Source organism: Salmo salar, chromosome 19, assembly GCF_965601325.2.
Source record: "Salmo salar chromosome 19, fSalSal1, whole genome shotgun sequence".
Lineage (NCBI taxonomy): Eukaryota > Metazoa > Chordata > Actinopteri > Salmoniformes > Salmonidae > Salmo > Salmo salar.
Window position 1 is genome coordinate 3,892,155 of NC_138309.1, and position 20,713 is coordinate 3,912,867.

At 41.9% G+C, this 20,713-nt stretch overlaps 1 protein-coding gene across 1 annotated transcript in view; it reads left to right on the forward strand.

Moving 5' to 3' along the window:
* LOC106578302 (voltage-gated potassium channel KCNC1-like) overlaps positions 1-20,713 on the forward strand; it is a 57,870-nt gene that overhangs the window by 3,982 nt on the left and 33,175 nt on the right. Inside the window, exons 2-3 of the mRNA XM_014156983.3 lie at positions 16,106-17,081; positions 19,219-19,404. Of these exons, the coding sequence (XP_014012458.1) occupies positions 16,106-17,081; positions 19,219-19,404 (1,162 nt within the window). The remainder of the gene's footprint in view (positions 1-16,105; positions 17,082-19,218; positions 19,405-20,713) is intronic.

A 20,713-nucleotide genomic window follows, 5' to 3' on the forward strand; every position in this document is an offset into this window, starting at 1 on the left:
ACACCCCATCCTACACACACTGCATCTCTCTCTCTAGTACAGTCCAACCTGGCTATAGAAACTTTGTAGCTGTCCAGGTCCAGTATCTGGTCTCTCCACAGGAAGAGCTCCGTGTCAGGGTTAGATAGATACATAGTCTGGATTGAGTCACCTGATCTTTTCCTGTGGCCGCATTGGCTTTAATGTAGTGTAACAGGAAGTGCCTTTCTATTGGGTGCTATGGCTGATGGCAGAGACTACACGAATGGGATCTATTCCCGACCGTCACCCCTAAGTCCAGGGTTGCTTGAACCGGGATATGGGTGACATGCTTGAACTTATGGACCTACATATGTCTCATTGTATGTGTATGCGAGTGCGCGTGTGTGTGTTTGTTGGCCATGCACTGGTAGACTCAGTGGGTAGTGGATATGTGGATAGAGCTACACTGATGCACCTAGCATTTCTGACACATGGATATACAGTAACCTTAACCTTGTCTTGCAGTTGACTGTTATTATATCTATATTATATCTATGTGCCTCACATGTACATACTACCTCAATCAGCCTGACTAACCGGTGTCTGTATGTAGTCTTGCTACTTTTATAGCCTCGCTACTGTATATAGCCTGTCTTTTTACTGTTGTTTTATTTATTTACTTACCTATTGTTCACCTAACACCTTTTTTGCACTGTTGGTAGAGCCTGTAAATAAGCATTTCACTGTAAGGTCTACACCTGTTGTATTCGCCGCACGTGACAAATACACTTTGATTTGATATCCAGTTATTATACTGTAATAAGTATATTTCAGTAACTAAAACATATACATTGTATGGTACACTATTCTGTACAACACCATACATCTTTGTTTCATATGTGCATGTGTGCAACCTAACCTGCCTGCATCTCATCATTACACCCATATCCATCTCCATGGTTGTCTATATTTTACTGATGATGGTCTGTGTGTTAAAGCATGTTAATCTGTGTTATATAATTCAGAGGGTAGCTTGTTGACTGTATTCATCATACCAGCCAAGATCTATTGGTGGGCGTGAACACAGCCCCACCCAGGGCCGGCGTTAGGGCGGGCCTTAGGGGGCCTGGCCCGCCCTACCATACATCCTTGCCAGTCAAAATAAAATATTTAAATATTGATAATATATTAGACCAAGAGGCGCGCCGACAGAAAGATCCATCAATCTCAGATTAAGCATCCGAGTGAGCGAAATAGCCCCCTTTGTCTCAGTATGTGTATCCCATGTTACTGATGCTGTCTGGACAAAAAGAGTACGGCATACTCTATTTGTCCAGACAGCATCAGATACATGTGCTACGTGCAGTATAGTAAGACAGCTCACTCAGATGCTTTATCCCGTGAGACAGTTTCAGCCAGGATATAGGGATGCCGTAGCGCGGGGGAGCGGTGCAGAATACACAGAGCTGATAAAAATATTTCTGGAAAATGTATTCTGATAAATTCAAAATAAATGATTGAATTGCTACTAAAATTCCATGAAAACGATAGAGTGACAAACTAAATAAATATGTAGGCCATAGCAGCCTATAGGTATGTAAATTGTGGTTTCTTCCATGTCTTCTCTCTCTCTGGCGGGGTGCAAATGATGAATAACTGTAGGCGTGTGTACAGAGGCCCGTTAGTCAGAGGCGTGACCACTTTGAGTGGGCCAAATCCGATGTTACAAGAACAGCCACAGACAGAAAACTCTACCAAGGAGTTGCTAAAACGGCTGTCCTCAAAACAGTTTGTTATGGACTTGGGGCTCATGTACGATGCACTTGAACTCGCCCTACTGCTTAGCTTACAGAAACGTACCATCTGTATTACATATGCAGACAAACTGATCCACCGCATTAACCTTCTCATCACACCAACGAGATCTAGGATCCAAATTCACCACGTCTGCCATGATGTTGATAAAACTCCACGGACCCCCTCTTGCGCAGTTTAACCGAGAATGATATGTGACCACTTGGTTACGGTGTTGTCCTTTCAGGACCACGATTGAAAGGGTGCTCAAATCGCTTAAAATAATCCTCATCAAGTTCTGTCCTATTCATCGCTTATTATTATTATCACAAATAGAAGATGATCACTTCTCACAATGGTGCTCGTTTAGTAAAGGTAAATCAAAGCTGAATCAATGTCTCACAAGATCACAATGATTAATTAGGATTTGAGATAACAAAACCGAAGATAATAGCAAATACTGCAGAATAGTAGGTCTATAATACTGTATGTTACACCAAAACACATCCTCAGTCATTTCTTACCTGAAGCTGAATAGTTAATTGTTTTCCCTTATGCGGCCAGCACGCCACTAGGCAGGATACAGTTGAAGTCGGAAATGTACATACTCTTAGGTTGGAGTCATTAAAACTTGTTTTTCAACCACTCCACAAATTTCTTGTTAACAAACTATAGTTTTGGCAAGTCGGTTAGGACATCTACTTTGTGCATGACACAAGTCATTTTTCCAACAATTGTTTACAGACATATTATTTCACTTATTTCATTCATTGTATCACAATTCCAGTGGGTCAGAAGTTAACATACACTAAGTTGACTGTGCCTTTAAAACTCTTGGAAAATTCCAGAAATGATGTCATGGCTTTAGAAGTGTCTGATAGGCTAATTGACATCATTTGAGTCAATTGGAGGTGTACCTGTGGATGTATTTCAAGGCCTACCTTCAAACTCAGTGCCTCTTCACTTGACATCATGGGAAAATCTAAAGAAATCAGCCAAGACCTCAGAAAAAAAATTGTAGACCTCCACAAGTCTGGTTCATGCTTGGGAGCAATTTCCAAAAGCCTGAAGTTACCATGTTCATCTGTACAAACAATAGTATGCAAGTATAAACACCATGGGACCACGCAGCCGTCATACCGCTCAGGAAGGAGATTCGTTCTGTCTCCTAGAGATTAACATACTTTGGTGTGAAAACTGCAAATCAATCCCAGAACAACAGCAAAGGACCTTGTGAAGATTTTGGAGGAAACAGGTACAAAAGTATCTCTATTACCACAGTAAAATGAGTCCTATATCGACATAAGCTGAAAGGTCGCTCAGCAAGGAAGAAGCCACTGCTCCAAAACCGCCATAAAAACGCCAGAATACGGTTTGCAACTGCACATGGGGATAAAGATCGTACTTTTTGGAGAAATATACTCTGGTCTGATGAAACAAAAATAGAACTGTTTGGCCATAATGACCACCGTTATGTTGGGAGGAAAAACACCATCCCAACCGTGAAGCATGGGGGTGGCAGCATCATGTTGTGGGAGTGCTTTGCTGCAGGAGGGACTGGTGCACTTCACAAATAGATGGCATCATGAGGTAGGAAAATGATGTGGATATATTGAAGCAACATCTCAAGACATCAGTCAGGAAGTTAAAGCTTGGTCGCAAATGGGTCTTCCAAATGGACAATGACCCCAAGCATACTTCCAAAGTTGTGGCAAAATGGCTTAAGGACAACAAAGTCAAGGTATTGGAGTGGCCATCACAAAGCCCTGACCTCAATCCTGTAGAAAATTTGTGGGCAGAACTGAGAAAGCGGGTGCGAGCAAGTAGGCCTACAAACCTGACCCAGTTACACAAGCTGTGTCAGGAGGAATGGGCCAAAATTCACCCAACTTATTGTGGGAAGCTTGTGGAAGGCTACCCGAAACGTTTGACCCAAGTTAAACAATTTAAAGGCAATGCTACCAAATACTAATTGAGTGTATGTAAACTTCTGACCCACTGGGAATGTGATGAAAGAAATGAAAGCTGAAATAAATCATTCTCTCTACTATTATTCTGACATTTCACATTCTTAAAATAATGTGGTTATCCTAATTGACCTAAGACAAGGAATTTTTACTAGGATTAAATGTCAGGAATTGTGAAAAACAGAGTTTAAATGTATTTGGCTATGGTGTATGTCATCTTCCGACTTCAGCTGTACTGCATGTAATCACATCCGGACTGGTGTGATGCTTTTATCTTTTGATCTGGTGTACAGATCTACATTTTTATCATTGAGGAAATAATGCTTACTATTAATACTGTATGAGTGTTATAGTTTATACAGCTACTACTGTGGCAGGGTAAGTTTTACACCACTTTTCTAAACACGACTGATAAAAGCATAGCTTTTAGAATGTTTAAATCTCACCTTAGTTTATATGACATGTACAGTAGGGTATTACTATAAACATATACAGGTTGTTGCATTCTATGCTAACCATTGTTTGACCTTTTTTTTATGATTCAAAATGTATTAAAGGCATACATTACTACTATAGGATTTACGTATTGTAATAGACCCCATTACCTTTCAAACTATTTTAGGAATTTTATCAAACGCTGTTGGTAAAATATAGGTATTTTTTAATCTACCTCCATCTTTTCCTGTCTTCCTTGGTGTTGCATGTTGTTGTTTTTTACCACTAGCGTAATAACTAGCCTAACCTAGCCCTGGACAAATGCCTAGCATAACCTATGCTAGCTCTGGACAAATGCCTAGCCTAGCCTTCCACTAACACGTCCTGCCCGACTTAAGTAATACAGGCACGAGAGGATGTTCAGATTGTCCGGTCTTGTCCTCTGGTAACACATCCATTTATCTTTTGGTCATGTTTTTGTCCTTTGTTTTCCTCTATTCCATTTATATCCTCCTAACCCCCCTCTCATGTTCTCCTGTCATTCCCTGCATGCGGTTGTTACATCAACTGGTCCCCCCACTCACTCCCTCTTGTCTGCCCCCCTGTACAGCCTACATACATGATCAGATTTTCTACCCATTTTACTGTATTAGGCTTTTTTTGTTGGTATGTGTACCCAAGTCTACTGTGTGCATGTGTGTGTTAGAGAGAGTAGTAGAGAGAGACTGAAAGAGACAAACAAACAGAGAAGGTAAATGCCTCTCAGGTAAGGCTAGCATACCTTGATGGTCAAACCATCTACTGTTTAATGTTTTCCATACACATGAATATGATGGTGCCCCTAAAGTTCTATGACTAGCCGTACTTTGAGTAGTATTACTAACTATCATCACCATCACTACCACCACCATCATCATCTCCCAATCAGAAAAACGTTTATTGTCCTACGAGAAGAAAATCTTGCCTCCACCATCATCACTACCACCAACACCATCAAATTAACAACCACAGCTGAAACTCTCTGCTGTGCTGTGTGTATGGTCCTCAGCCAATGCATGAACGTTGTGTGCAGGTCCTGCACTGGTTCCTCCTGGTTTAATGGGATGGGGGACGGCAAGTGGAGATGATTGAGAACAAAAGCTCTCTCTCTGTGTGTGTGTGTGTGTGTGTGTGTGTGTGTGTGTGTGTGTGTGTGTGTGTGTGTGTGTGTGTGTGTGTGTGTGTGTGTGTGTGTGTGTGTGTGTGTGTGTGTGTGTGTGTGTTTATGCATGTTATAGAGGGGGAGAACACTGCAGCAATCTGAAAAAGTAGGTCAGACACAGAGTGGAGAGGAACATGGCAGAGGAGAAGAGGGAGAGAAAAGGAAGATAAGAACAGACATAAATGGGGGATGAGAAGAGAGGGGGAGAACAGAAGGTATAGAGGCCAGGACAGGGAGCATGAGAGAGAGAGAGAGAGAGAGAGAGAGAGATTTGATAGGAAAAATAGCAAAAATACAATTGTTGCTTGGGTCGTGTCGTGATTTAATTGGTGTGTTCAGTGTTACTTATACCAGACTGCTCTTACACAGGTTTTGTGAGGTTCAAGAACACCAGGAAGCCTGCATTTCAGATCCTCATTTGGACATAGAGACAATATGCTATTGTCTATCCATCCATATGGTCTGCCAATATGGTGGGCCAGCTGGGCCAATCAAAAGTCTCGATGCAGGCATATCCTTTAAGAGTATTTATGTCTTTATGTTTATTGCCACTCTGTACTGTGAGAGACTACTGCCTTTCAGCAAATCTTGACTATACAGTACATCAATCAAATTATTTTCTAAAACAGAAAGAGAAGGAGAGAGGGCTGTCGTAATAGGCGTTGGGTAGAGTGATAATGAAAAATGTACCCAACGATAAAGAAAACACATGGCCCATCCCCTCCATTTTGGTATGTTTCATGAACTGCTATCCATATACTTTATGATGTTCTAAATATACAGTTGAAGTCGGAAGTTTACATACACTTAGGTTGGAGTCATTAAAACGCGTTTTTCAACCACTCCACAAATTTCTTGTTAACAAACTATAGTTTTGGCAAGTCGGTTAGGACATCTACTTTGTGCGTGACACAAGTAATTTTACCAACAATTGTTTACAGACAGATTATTTCACTTATAATTCACTGCATCACAATTCCAGTGGGTCAGAAGTTAACATACACTAAGTTGACTGTGCCTTTAAACAGCTTGGAAAATTCCAGAAATGATGTCATGGCTTTAGAAGCTTCTGATAGGCTAATTGACATCATTTGAGTCAATTGGATGTGTACCTGTGGATGTATTTCAATGCCTTCCTTCAAACTCAGTGCCTCTTTGCTTGTCATCATGGGAAAATCAAAAGAAATCAGCCAAAACCTCAGAAAAAAAATTGTAGACCTCCACAAGTCTGGTTCATCCTTGGGAGCAATTTCCAAATGCCTGAAGGTACCATGTTCATCTGTACAAACAATAAAACGGAAGTATAAACACCATGGGACCACGCAGCCATCATACCACTCAGGGAGGAGACGTGTTCTGTCTCCTAGAGATGAACGTACTTTGGTGTGAAAAGTGCAAATCAATCCCAGAACAACAGCAAAGGACCTTGTGAAGATTTTGGAGGAAACAGGTACAAAAGTATCTATATCCACAGTAAAACGAGTCCTATATCGACATAACCTGAAAGGCCGCTCAGCAAGGAAGAAGCCACTGCTCCAAAACCGCCATAAAAAACCCAGACTATGGTTTGCAACTGCACATGGTGACAAAGATTGTACTTTTTGGAGAAATATCCTCTGGTCTGATGAAACAAAAATAGAACTGTTTGGCCATAATGACCATCGTTATGTTTGGAGGAAAAAGGGTGAGGCTTGCAAGCCGAAGAACACCATCTCAACCGCGAAGCACGGGGGTGGCCGCATCATGTTGTGGGGGTGCTTTGCTGCAGGAGGGACTGGTGCACTTCACAAAATAGATGGCTTCATGAGGTAGGAAAATTATGTGGATATATTGAAGCAACAATACAAGACATCAGTCAGGAAGTTAAAGCTTGGTTGCAAATTAGTCTTGCAAATGAACAATGACCCCAAGCATACTTCCAAAGTTGTGGCAAAATGGCTTAAGGACAACAAAGTCAAGGTATTGGAGCGGCCATCACAAAGCCCTAACCTCAATCCTATAGAAAATTTGTTGGCAGAACTGAAAAAGCATGTGCGAGCAAGGAAGCCTACAAACCTGACTCAGTTACACAAGCTGTGTCAGGAGGAATGGGCCAAAATTTACCCAACTTATTGTGGGAAGCTTATGGAAGGCTACCCGACACATTTGATCCAAGTTAAACAATTTAAAGGCAATGCTACCAAATACTAATTGAGTGTATGTAAACGTCTGACCCACTGGGAATGTGATAAAAGAAATAAAAGCTGAAATAAATCATTCTCTCTACTATTATTCTGACATTCCACATTCTTAAAATAAAGTGGTTATCCTAACTGACCTAAAACAGGGAATTTTTACTAGGATTAAATGTCAGGATTTGTGAAAAACTGAGTTTAAATGTATTTGGCTAAGGTGTATGTAAACTTCCGACTTCAACTGTTTATTATATACACTGAAAAAAATAAAAGTTCTAAAATGCTTCTTCCTCAGCTCTTACGGTTCCTTGGAGAACTCTTGCCAGATTAAGAACCTTTGAGTTAGCTGTGGGGTCCTTGACGTGGCATCTACGGATCTTCAGAATTCTTAAAGGTTCTTGAAATGTATGGAAGCCTGCAAATGTGGCCCTTTCATAGCATATAGCACATGTAAAGAGCTAAATTAACAACCAGAGTTGAACCAAAACCACACATATCTTTATCATATTTCCCAGCATGCTTTATTGCAGTTGATTTTTAGAATTGTTTGCTTCATCATCTATGTTTTTGCATGCACATTGATTGATTCATTAACCTTATGCTACTCAAATTTTTCTAAACTATTCTAATCTGTTACTTCAACTTATTGGACTCATTGCTGAAATGTTTGTTCCAGTTTAGATGAACCTGTTGGGGATACCCCTTCCCGTTCGGATCCCGTTAACAGGATTGGTTGACAAGATACAACGCGCGAAATTCAAAACAGAATAAATCGAATAATTTAAATTTTTCAAACATACAACTATCTTACACCCTTTGAAAGATAAACATCTCCTTAATCTAACCACGTTGTCCGATTTCAAAAAGGCTTTACGGCGAAAGCATAAAGTTAGATTATGTTAGGACAGTACATTGACAAAACATTACACAGAGCTATTTTCACCAAAAGCAGAAAACCAGCTAAAATGATGCACTAACCTTTGACAATCTTCATCAGATGACACTCCTAGGACATTATGTTAGACAATACATGCATTTTATGTTCTATCAAGTTCATATTTATATCCAAAAACAGCATTTTACAGTGGGGGTGAAATTCAGAAAATATTTTCCCTCAAATGCTGCCGGTGAATCAGTGCTACAGTTTACAAAATTACTATTCGAAAACATTGGTAAATTATAATATTGTCATTCAAAGAATTATAGATTAACATCTCGTGAATGCAACCGCATTGCCAGATTTCAAAATAACTTTACTGGGAAATCACACTTTGCAATAAATGAGGTACTATGCTCAGAAAAATAGGCTAGGCGATACAGGTTAGCGCCATCTTGGAACCATCTAAAATCAAATATACTATTGTAAATATTCACTTACCTTTGATTATCTTCATCAGAAGGCACTTCCAGGAATCCCAGGTCCACAACAAATGTAATTTGTTCGAAAAAGTTAATAATTTATGTCCCAATAGCTCCTTCTTATTAGCGTGTTCTGTAGGCTACTCAAAATGTACCGAAGCGCCATGAAAGAGCAAAAAAAATAATATTTACGTTCGTTCAAACATGTCAAACGTTGTATAGCATAAGTCTTTAGGGCCTTTTTCAATCAGAACTTCAATAATATTCAAGGCGGACAATTGCATTGTCTTATAAAACGTTTCGGAAAGAAAGGGTCCCCACACGCATGCGCATCATAGTAGACATGGCCATCCGCCTGTGACCTAGTTTACAGCCTTCTCGTTCGGTCAGTTTTTACAGGAGAACACTCAAACCACTTTGTAAAGACTGTTGACATCTAGTGGAAGCCTTGGGAAGTGAAAAAGGAATCCTAACTCACTGTGTGTTTCAATGGCAAAGGCTTGAAATGATTCCACACATCAGATTTCCACTTCCTGTTAGGATTTGTCTCAGGGTTTTGACTGCCATATGAGTTCTGTTATACTCACAGACATCATTCAAAGAGTTTTAGAAACTTTAGAGTGTTTTCTATCCAAATCTACTAATTATATGCATATTCTCGTTTCTGGGCAAGAGTAGTGAACAGTTTAAATCGGGTACATTTTTTATCCGGCCGTGCAAATACTGCCCCCTATCCCCATATCTTAGTCTTCCCAACGCTGGCAGTCATTCTGAATGCAATTTGCGGGTGAATAAAAATGCCAAATGTTAGATATCCCCACTCTGGCTGGATTCCAATAGGAATTACACATCACTTTGCAAACCAGCATAATGTGTCTTGCAGGTGTAATATGGAGTTTCAGGCCACTGTATTAGTTGCCCTAAAAAAAATCCTTATGAAATATTTTTGTGTTAAGAATGACATTTTAATGACAACATATTCACTTAGGATCTCACTTGGTGAAGGCCACAAGAATGAAACTGAATGAATGCATCAACTTTTTCTCCGTCACTAGCAAACACAGTCATGGGTGGTATTGGTAACTCTAAAATTCACTCGAAAGGCACTCTGGGAAATATGCAAATAAGGCATAAAACCATACAGCAGGGCTATTCAATTCCGGCCCTGGAGGGACAAAACATTTCTGGTTTGTATGGTTCTTCAAAGATCAATCACATTTATGGTTCTTCAGAGGCCCTAAAATGGTTCCCCTATGGCAGAGGTTCCCAAACGTTTTATAGTCCCGTACCCCTTCAAACATTAAACCTCCAGCTGCATACCCCCTCTAGCACCAGTGTCAGCGCACTCGCAAATGTTTTTTTTTGTCATTTGTCATCGTAAGCCTGCCCCACACACACACTATATACGATGCATTTATTAAACATAAGAAAGAGTTTGAGTTTTTGTCACAACCCGGCTCGTTGGAAGTGACAAAGACAAATAATAAATACTAAATAATAAAATAATAATCAATCATTTTGCTCTTTATTTAACCATCTTACATATAAAACCTTATTTGTTCATCGTAAATTGTGAATAACTCACCACAGGTTAATGAGAAGGGTGTGCTTGAAAGGATTAATGTTGGGTTGTATTGGAGAGTCTCAGTCTTAAATCATTTTCCACACACAGTCTGTGCCTGTATTTAGTTTTCATGCTAGTGAGGGCTGAGAATCCACTCTCACATAGGTACGTGGTTGCAAAGGGCATCAGTGTCATAGCAGCGCGATTTGCCAAGGCATGTTACTCTGAGCGCAGCCCAATCCAGAAATCTGGCAGTGGCTTCTGATTAAATTCAATTTTCACAGAACCGCTTGTTGCAATTTCGATGAGGCTCTCTTGTTCAGATATTGGTAAGTGGACTGGAGGCAGGGCATGAAAGGGATAGTGAATCCAGTTGTTTGTGTCGTCCGTTTCGGGAAAGTACCTGCGTAATTGCGCACCCAACTCACTCAGGTGCTTCACTATATCATATTTGACATTGCCCGTAAGCTTGAGTTATTTGCACACAAAAAAATCATACAATGATGGAAAGACCTGTGTGTTGTCCTTGTTAATGCAGACAGAGAAGAGCTCCAGCTTCTTAATCATAGCCTCAGTTTTGTCCTGCACATTGAACATAATTGCGGAGAGTCCCTGTAATCCTAGATTCAGATCATTCAGGTGAGAAAAAACATCACTCAGATAGGCCAGTCGTGTGAGCAACTCATCATCATGCAAGCGGTCAGACAAGTGAAAATGATGGTATGTAAAGATAACTTTAAGCTCGTCTCTCAATTTAAAAAAAACTTGTCAATACTTTGCCCCTTGATAACCAGCGCACTTCTGTATGTTGTAAAAGCGTTACATGGTCGCTGCCCATATCATTGCAGAAAATGTAGGCGAGTTCAGGGGCCTTGCTTTAACAAAGTTAACTATTTTCACTGTAGTGTTCAAAACGTCTTTCAAGCTGTCAGGCATTCCCTTGGCAGCAAGAGCCCCTCGGTGGATGCTGCAGTGTACCCAAGTGGCATCGGGAGCAACTGCTTGCACGCGCGTTACCACTCCACTACTTCACGGGTTTTGCGCATGAGTACAGATACCAACATGAGCAACAGCTACGTTTGGCTCCATACGAACCGTTAGTGGAATTCCCGCGAGAGAGTAACGGTTAATGTAATTTGATGTTAATTATTTGACTAGAGTACCTGTTTTGACATTGTGTTGTAATTTCTCTGAACACTAGATGGTTTCATTTTATTTTTGGCAGTGAAACGATGCTACTCAGGCAAGAAAAAAACCTCACCCAAATGTATAGCCCCGTTGGAAAATATAAATGGACTGTTTGAAAATGTGAAGGAAAAAAAGTAAAAAAATAAATATATATCTGTATATATATATATATATATATATATATATATATGTGTTTTAATTGTCAATCACATTTTTATTTGGCGTACCCCCGACGGCATTGCCCTATGGCATAGCTCTTAAGAAACTTACTTGGTTCCAACTTTATTTTTAAGAGTGTATGTGAACAACAGAGAATGTACACATAGGAGATACACAATACAGTGAGGGCACTCAGGCATTTGACATACAGTATATGGTGTTTACTCAAGTATGAATTTATCCCACATTTTTTTATTCCTGTCATATGTGTTTTATTATTTATATGATAATGCACAAAGTATCTATACTGGATCTATAAGTAAACTGCAGGTCGGGTAACTATAAGAATGGCATGGGAAAAGATGAGGCTAGTAGCCATGCACAAATATTATCACTCCAGTGTAATGAGCTCTTCTACACACGGTACAGTCAGACAGACAGTCAGGTAATTTACAGACTGCAATGACAGCAAATGCCAGCAAAACAAATCGCCTCGATGAGTGAGTGAGAAAAAAGGGAGCGCTGCGAAGGATGAACATCAAAGCGGAAATAAAGCAACTCCCTTTTCGAAACTGAGTCACCATCTTTTTACGAGAAACGGTCTGGGCAGGTTGCATATCTCAGCGCTGGAATGCTGTTATAACTTTGCTTGTTTTTTTTTGCTCTCTGTCCATGAAATTCGCCCGGAGAGAGAGAGTAAGTTTTGGAAAGGATTTAGTTAGGCTCAGATGCAAGACATTGTAGTATATTGACATGATGCTGTTTGTAGATGGTGCTATTCTACAGAGGCAGAGAGAAAGGGAAGCAGTGTCCAAACAGCAACTGAAGAGTACCAATGACACTCACTGTCATTTCGTCAAAATGGTCCAGAGATTGCAGCTTATTTAGGTGGTCGGCTAATGTTTAACTTCCATCCCCAAGTTGATAGACAGTATCTGCACACCACATCACCTCAGATACTGTGTATTTTAGTTGATGAATTGCATCACACACTTTCTTTTTTTAAATTTATTTCACCTTTATTTAACCTGGTAGGCCAGTTGAGAACAAGATCTCATTTACAACTGTGACCTGGCCAAGATAAAGCAAAGCAGTGCGACACAAACAACAACACAGAGTTACACATGGAATAAACAAACATACAGTCAATAACACAATAGAAAAAATCTAAATACAGTGTTTGCAAATGAGGTAAGATTAGGGAGGTAAGGCAATAATTAGGCCGTAGTGGTGAAATAATGACAATTTAGCAATTAAACACTGGAGTGATAGATGTGCAGAAGATGAATGTGCAAGTAAAGATACTTAGTGAAAAGGAAAAAAAATAACAATATGGGGATGAGATAGTTGGATGGGCTATTTACAGATGGGCTATGTACAGGTGCAATGATCTGTGAGCTGCTCTGACAGCTGATGCTTAAAGTTAGTGAGGGAGCTATGAGTCTCCAGCTTCAGTGATTTTTGCAATTCATTCCAGTCATTGGCAGCAGAGAACTGGAAGGAAAGGCGGCCAAAGGAGGAATAGGCTTTGGGGGTGACCAGTGAAATATACCTGCTGGAGCGCGTGCTACGGGTGGGCGCTGCTATGGTGACCAGTGAGCTGAGATAAGGCGGGCTTTACCTAGTAAAGACTTATAGATGACCTGGAGCCAGTGTGTTTGGCGACGAATATGAAGCGAGGGCTAGCCAATGAGAGCATACAGGTCGTAGTGGTAGGTAGTATATGGGGCTTTGGTGACAAAACAGATGGCACTGTGATAGACTGCATCCAATTTGCTGAGTAGAGTGTTGGAGGCTATTTTGTAAATGACATCACCAAAGTCAAGGATCGGTAGGAGAGTCAGTTATATGAGGGTATGTTTGGCAGCATGAGTGAAGGATGCTTTGTTGCGAAATAGGAAGCTGGTTCTAGATTTAATTTTGGATTGTAGATGCTTAATGTGAGTCTGGAAGGAGAGTTTACAGTCTAACCAGACACCTAGGTATTTGTAATTGTCCACATATTCTAAGTCAGAACCGTCCAAAGTAGTGATGCTGGACGGACGGGCAGGTGCAGGCAGCGATCGGTTGAAGAGCATGCATTTAGTTTTACTTGCGTTTAAGAGCAGTTGCAGGCCACGGAAGGAGAGTTGTATGGCATTGAAGCTCGTCTGGAGGTTAGTTAACACAGTGTCTAAAGAAGGGCCAGAAGTATACAGAATGGTGTCGTCTGCGTAGAGGTGGATCAGAGAATCACCAGCAGCGACATATATACAGAGACAAGAGTCGGCCCGAGAATTGAACCCTGTGGCACCCCCATAGAGACTGCCAGAGGTCCGGACAACAGGCCCTCCGATTTGACACACTGAACTCTGTCTGATAAGTAGTTGGTGAACCAGGCGAGGCAGTCATTTGAGAAACCAAGGCTGTTGAGTCTGCCGATATGAATGTGGTGATTGACAGAGTCGAAAGCCTTGGCCAGGTCGATGAATACGGCTGCACAGTATTGTCTTTTATCGATGGCGGTTATGATATCGTTTAGTACCTTGAGCATGGCTGAGGTGCACCCATGACCAGCTCGGAAACCAGATTGCATAGCTGAAGGCGCTGTATGTTTTAATTATCTAATGATAATATGTGCCATCTACCAGATGCTTTTATCCAACGCGAGTAACATTACAGTGGAGTGCATACATTTTTAGTTGGTGTCTGTGATCCCTGTGGGAATTGAACAAATGACCCTGGCATTGCTTACTACACAGTCTTACCAACTGAGCCACACAGGACCACTGTAACCATATATGGTTAAATTACTATTGTTATAGACTGGATGTTGTCGTTTAGTTTTAGTACATATAGGGCAACCTATAATACAGTTTGAAATGAAGTCTGCCTGTTTGGTTATCTCAAATGAACCCTTCGAGAGGGTTCATTCAGGTTGAGGTCTTGTTGGATGTCTCTGACTTATTGTACTCTTGTTGTAGTGTCTGATTTTATCAATGGTTAATAAATAAGTACCAGATTTTAGCACCCATGTCGTGCATTGTAATGCATTATGCATTGCTCAAAAGGTATAATAAATGTACTTATAAGGTATTATGAAGAGGATCTCACAGGAAGTATTGATATTTACTCAGTAACCAATCATACAATGCTTTATACAGTAGCACCATAATAGCGGTAGTGGTAGTATAAGGTGTATAAGGAGTACCTATATGGCTAATTGGAGGGTGATTGTAGGGTGTTTTAGACATTTTTGCATTTGCTCTTTAAAAGTAGGGGGTTAATTACATGACTGAATGGGGAGTATTGGCTCCCCATTACTGTTACCTTGAAATGAAGTGTTAAAATAGAGTGCTATCTCAAGCACTTTGGGCTTTAGGGATTTCCACTCTATGATTAATATAGTAGATGTGAGGGTCCAAATGATGGTCAATACATAATGTACAATAGGGCTGTCAGTCCTTTTACTTTGTGTATAATACTTTGTGTGAATTGTTATTTCAACATTACATATTTTCAAATAATCTGGCTAGTTATTGGAACATAAATTGGGACCAGAATTAATCATGCTGGGCCACAAACAGACTCAATGACACATGTTTCAGGCCTTTTATGTTGAACATTCAGTATGAAGGGGTGAGCACGTGCCCCATCCTGATTTTGAAACCCATTCAGTGCACTCTGAGATACATGGATATTTATAATTCATCAGTTTAATCCTTTTACGACTATATTTTCTGTTTCCCCGTCACTTTCTTTTGTGTCCTCTCCATCTTTCTTTTACTCCCCTTTTCTCTGTGTCCATGCTGCGCCAATTAAACAGTAGTAGTCTGTATTCTCATTCCAGCCAGGTCTCCTCCCGCTTTCCTCCATTCTGCAGGTTTATTATGTGTGGCTCCCGGTTTTCAATTTTTTCCACCGCTTTTCCTTGTGCTGTCATGCCGATGACCGTTGCAGCATTTTTTATAATTGTCAGATTGAGTATCCCTCAGTGCTCGGCCCAGTTTGACTCTGCAGTCACCCTCAAGGTCAACATTATCCCATTTAGGAGTCTAGTCCGGTTTAATAATCTGGCCTCATCTCATCTGATCGAGTAATGCCCTGCAGTGTCCTGTAGGGGCTGACAAACTGTTGACCAATACACCATCTGTTTTTCTAGCTCTGTTGTTTGTATATGACTGTAAACCTTCTCTCCTTCTTCTTTCTTTTGTCCTTTACTCTCCCTCTATCTTCAACTTTCTGTTTGCTTTATGTCTTTTTGCCTTTCCCCTGCTCTCTCTGTCCCTCCGCTCTCTGTTTTTTTTCTGTTCCTCTCCTCTAGTACTGCGCATTCCTCTCCCTTTTGTTCATCCTCATCTCCATCTCCACCTTCTGCATGGAGACGCATGAGGCCTTCAACACCATCTACAACAAGACGGAGAACGTGACGGAGGGAAACGTGACGCGCGAGGTGATCGTCTACGAGGTGGTGACCGACAGCTGGCTTACGTACGTGGAGGGCATGTGTGTCATCTGGTTCACCATTGAGGTGATGGCACGCGTGGTCTTCTGCCCGGACAAGGTCGAGTTCTTCAGGAGCACCCTCAACATCATCGATTTCATTGCCATCATGCCCTTCTACCTGGAGGTGGGGCTGAGCGGCCTGTCCTCCAAAGCCGCCAAGGACGTATTGGGGTTCCTGCGTGTAGTCCGCTTCGTCCGTATCCTGCGTATCTTCAAGCTGACCCGCCACTTCGTGGGGCTTCGCGTCCTGGGCCATACGCTCCGCGCTAGCACCAATGAGTTCCTCCTGCTCATCATCTTCCTTGCTCTCGGAGTGCTCATCTTCGCCACCATGATCTACTATGCCGAGCGCATCGGCGCAGACCCCAACGACCCTACAGCTGCCAAACACACAAACTTCAAGAACATCCCCATTGGCTTCTGGTGGGCTGTGGTCACCATGACCACTCTGGGCTATGGGGACATGTACCCCGAGACGTGGTCGGGGATGCTGGTGGGTGCGCTGTGCGCCCTGGCGGGGGTGTTGACCATCGCCATGCCTGTGCCCGTCATCGTCAACAATTTTGGCATGTACTACTCACTGGCCATGGCTAAGCAGAAGCTGCCCAAGAAAAAGGGCAAGCACATCCCCCGGCCCACCATGCCAGGCTCGCCCAACTACTGCAAGCCCGACGCCCTCGCCCTGGCCACTGCCTCGCCACATAGGATCCTGGGTAATGTACTCGGCGAGGTGATCTGGTCCAGAGGCCTCGACTGCCCCCTCGCTCAAGAGGAGATCATAGAAATCAACCGAGGTGAGACATTTCTATTTTTAATCCTCAGACCCCTATTTTAAGACACAGACTGCAAGTTAACAAACTTGCTTCGACCTTGACTCGTAAGATTGGTATGAGTTTGTAAACACAACATGGAGCTTCGCTGAGCATCTGGGCACACCACTACTGGCCTCCAACAAGGGCGTAGGACTCAAATTACCCCGGCAAAATATAATATTTTTGGCAAAGATGTTGTGAAATTGTACAGTTTAGTGTCAACAGATATCCATTCAATCAAACGTGGGACAGGGATTTTCACAGTGTGTGGGTGACTCTGGGCTGTATAAGACTTAGGAATCAGAATGTTATCTGACAGCTAGTTACAGGCACTCAGTAGTCTCAGGAATATTACAGTCCTGCAGATCCTTGGGTTGTGGTGTGTGGATTTAGAGTGCCTCTTTCCCTGATAGGGATGGGGGGGGGGGGGGTCTGATTCTGAATCTGGCCTTGAGAGAGGGGGGCTGATTCTGAATCTGCCCTTGAGAGAGGGGGGCTGATTCTGAATCTGCCCTTGAGAGGTAGCTAATCCATCAGAACTCATAGGTAATTTATGATCAACTGGTGAGTCCACATTTGCCGACAGGCCTCCATCTGTCTGCATAAAACAAACAGTACTTTAAAATCTAATTTGGATCTCTTCACAACAGCCTAATATACATACATTTGGTTCAATGGTTTGGTTTAAATGTTAGACTAAATATTTTAGAAAAACTGAATTGCAATATTTAGCACGTAATATGTGCAGTACTTCCTATTTGATTTGGCATGATTGTGTATGACCTATGAACCCAATATCCACACACGACAATATGGCACATGTTGTGTATTTTGTAGCCCTTGAGAAATCATCAGTGAGTCTGCAGTTATAGTATTTTATTGCATCAGCACCTATAGTATCCCACCACTTTCTTGCTATCTTTCACACTTTCTTTTATAAGAGTTTTGTTGAAGGTTGTCAGTAAGTTTATGAGCAGGAACTCATGTGAGATAAGATTTGACAGCTGTGTCTGAGCGTATAAGCACCAGCCACCCTGCAGCATCAACTCGCACCCCGAACCACCACTTCTATCACTACGTCCAGTGTTTAGTTTACCATGCTGTCTTGCTAAGCCAGGATAGACATGAACTTTGACACATTGGCAATTATCAATTACATATCATAGTAGAATGTATATGTCGGTGTTTTAGAAAACACAGTAGCTTAAGATGGTACTCGGCCCTGAGTTCTAGACTACATATAGCCACAGGAGGTTGGCGGCACCTTAATTGTGGAGGATGGGCTCGTGGTAATGGCTGGAGCGGAAGGTGGAATGGTATCAAATACATCAAAAACAGGGTTTCCATGTTTGATGTCATTCCATTTGCTCCATTCCAGCCATTATTATGAGCCGTTCTCCCCTCAGCAACATCATGTGCATTTAGCCTACATTTGAAACGACTGCTCTTCACTAATGCCATTTACTTTATCACACACAGTGAAAAAGATCATTTATGTTTAAGTCCTAATAAAATTGTCTATTGCATTGTGTTTTTCTTTAGTAGGACACCATAGTTTGGGATTAGATTTGGCCCAGTTGGAGGCTATTTTACTGAATCTGTCTCTGATTATGTATCTCATCTGCAGTGTTCAATTGTGATCAGTAGCTTGTAATAACACCTCCCCTCCTTATTCCTTTGACTATTTTCTTACACACTTTTTTTCCAGTGATGGGAGACTGGGGATTCATGATTTCTGTATCGGTGGGCCAAGGTGCCATGCCAAAACCTCAGATATAGCAGCCAATCAAAGCCCCTAAGCTCACAACAGCAAGCTCTCAGATTGGGTCAATTTAATCATCAAGTAAGCAACTACTCCCCTCGGGCTATGTTCCAATACCCATACTAACATACTATGTAGAATGAAGCAATGTAATGGGCATGCATCCTAAGTGGTATGCTAGTGTGGATATGGAAAGACAGCCCAGTTTGGCCTCAGTCTCCCATCACAACCTTCTTCCTCTACTATCCAGGTACCTCACTTCACTCCTACTCTCCTATTCCTTCCTTCTCCTTTACTCTCTCCTTCTCCCTTGCTCTTCCCTCCCCTCTTTCCCCATCTCCCCTTCTTTTCCAAAAGAGTCCAAGCAGAACGGCGATGCGGCCACTGCGGTCCTGGCGAACGAGGACTGCCCCACCATTGACCAGGTGCTGAGTCCGGAGCGAGAGGGTGCCCGAATAACACGAGAACGCTACCAGCAGGATCGTGCTTGCTTCCTGCTCAACACCATGGAATTCCGTGCCACAGATGGGAATGTGCGGAAAGGTATGTCGGTCCCGCAGCGGACGGAACTGTAAACACACACTACGTAGTCAACAGAGCTACACATAAGATGCCATAAGGCAGAGGCACTGATACAGACACTCCCTATATAGAAGATGCCAACAAGACACAAATACATACACACGAATTATGTATACATGATCAAATACAGCATATATGGGAACTGATTTGTGGTTAGTTAGAGAGAACACACAGGCAGACACAAGCAACGGCCAACAGCATCATGGGAAGAGACATGACTGTGTTTGTGTGACAGGGAGGTTCCAAACTCTATGTTCAGACTGGACACAAAAACGCCTACCTACACCAACACCTTTACTCTTCTGCTCTGCTCTGGTCTATGTTTCCACTTATTCACCTCCATACTGTCCTTGTTTTCATCCATCACACTTGGTGCCACCTTTTCTTTCTTCCTGTCTGTATTTTCTGTCCCTCTTTCACTGCCTCAAATTGTCATCCTCCATTTTGTCCTTGTATTTATTTCGGTCTCCTCGCCATCTCTCACTCTCATTGTTTCTCTCTTTCTCTGTTTCTTGGACTCAGACAGTTGACCATGCATTCATTTACCTTTCGTCACTTCTGTTTCATTCTCTCCCTCTCCCTCTCGTCTCCCCTCCGCCTTCTTGTTTGGCTTTGACTCCCACTTCATGCTCCTCCCCCACCCTCTCTCTTTGGCCCCCATTCTTTTCCCCCTTCCTTTCCTTTCCTCTCCAAAACACACCTTATTTACACCTGTTTACCCCATGTATACTCTTGTGCTGATTCTGAAATCCAATACCGCATTCCATTTCTTTATCGCTGCAACAAACTTTTTTTTACCACATACAACCACCACCACCAAACCTGCATCAAACACTTCCCCTTTACACTCCTCCCAAACTCTCCACATCCCTATTATTCATAATAACCTGATCTTTTTTGTTGTTAACTAAACCTCTGCCTGATGCGCCACAATTACATCATATGAAGTATAAACTCGATAACATTCTTATATTAACTGGTCATATACTGTATATACACCAACCATTTGTCCATACATGTACAAAGAGTAACAAAAGTCATGTTATGAAACGAAGATCTATATTGTGTTTTCCATATTTAATGGATAGTGTAAGATACAGCGAGTGCGTGTGTGTGTGTGAACCAGGCAGTGTATTTGAGAGACTGTGGTCAGTGTGTGTACGTGTTTGTGTGTGTGTGCGCGTATAAATGTATGTGTGTGGCAACGTGTGCCACGTGGGGCAGCTGCATTGAAGTAGCCCCATAACACTTAAAGGGTATCAGGAACATC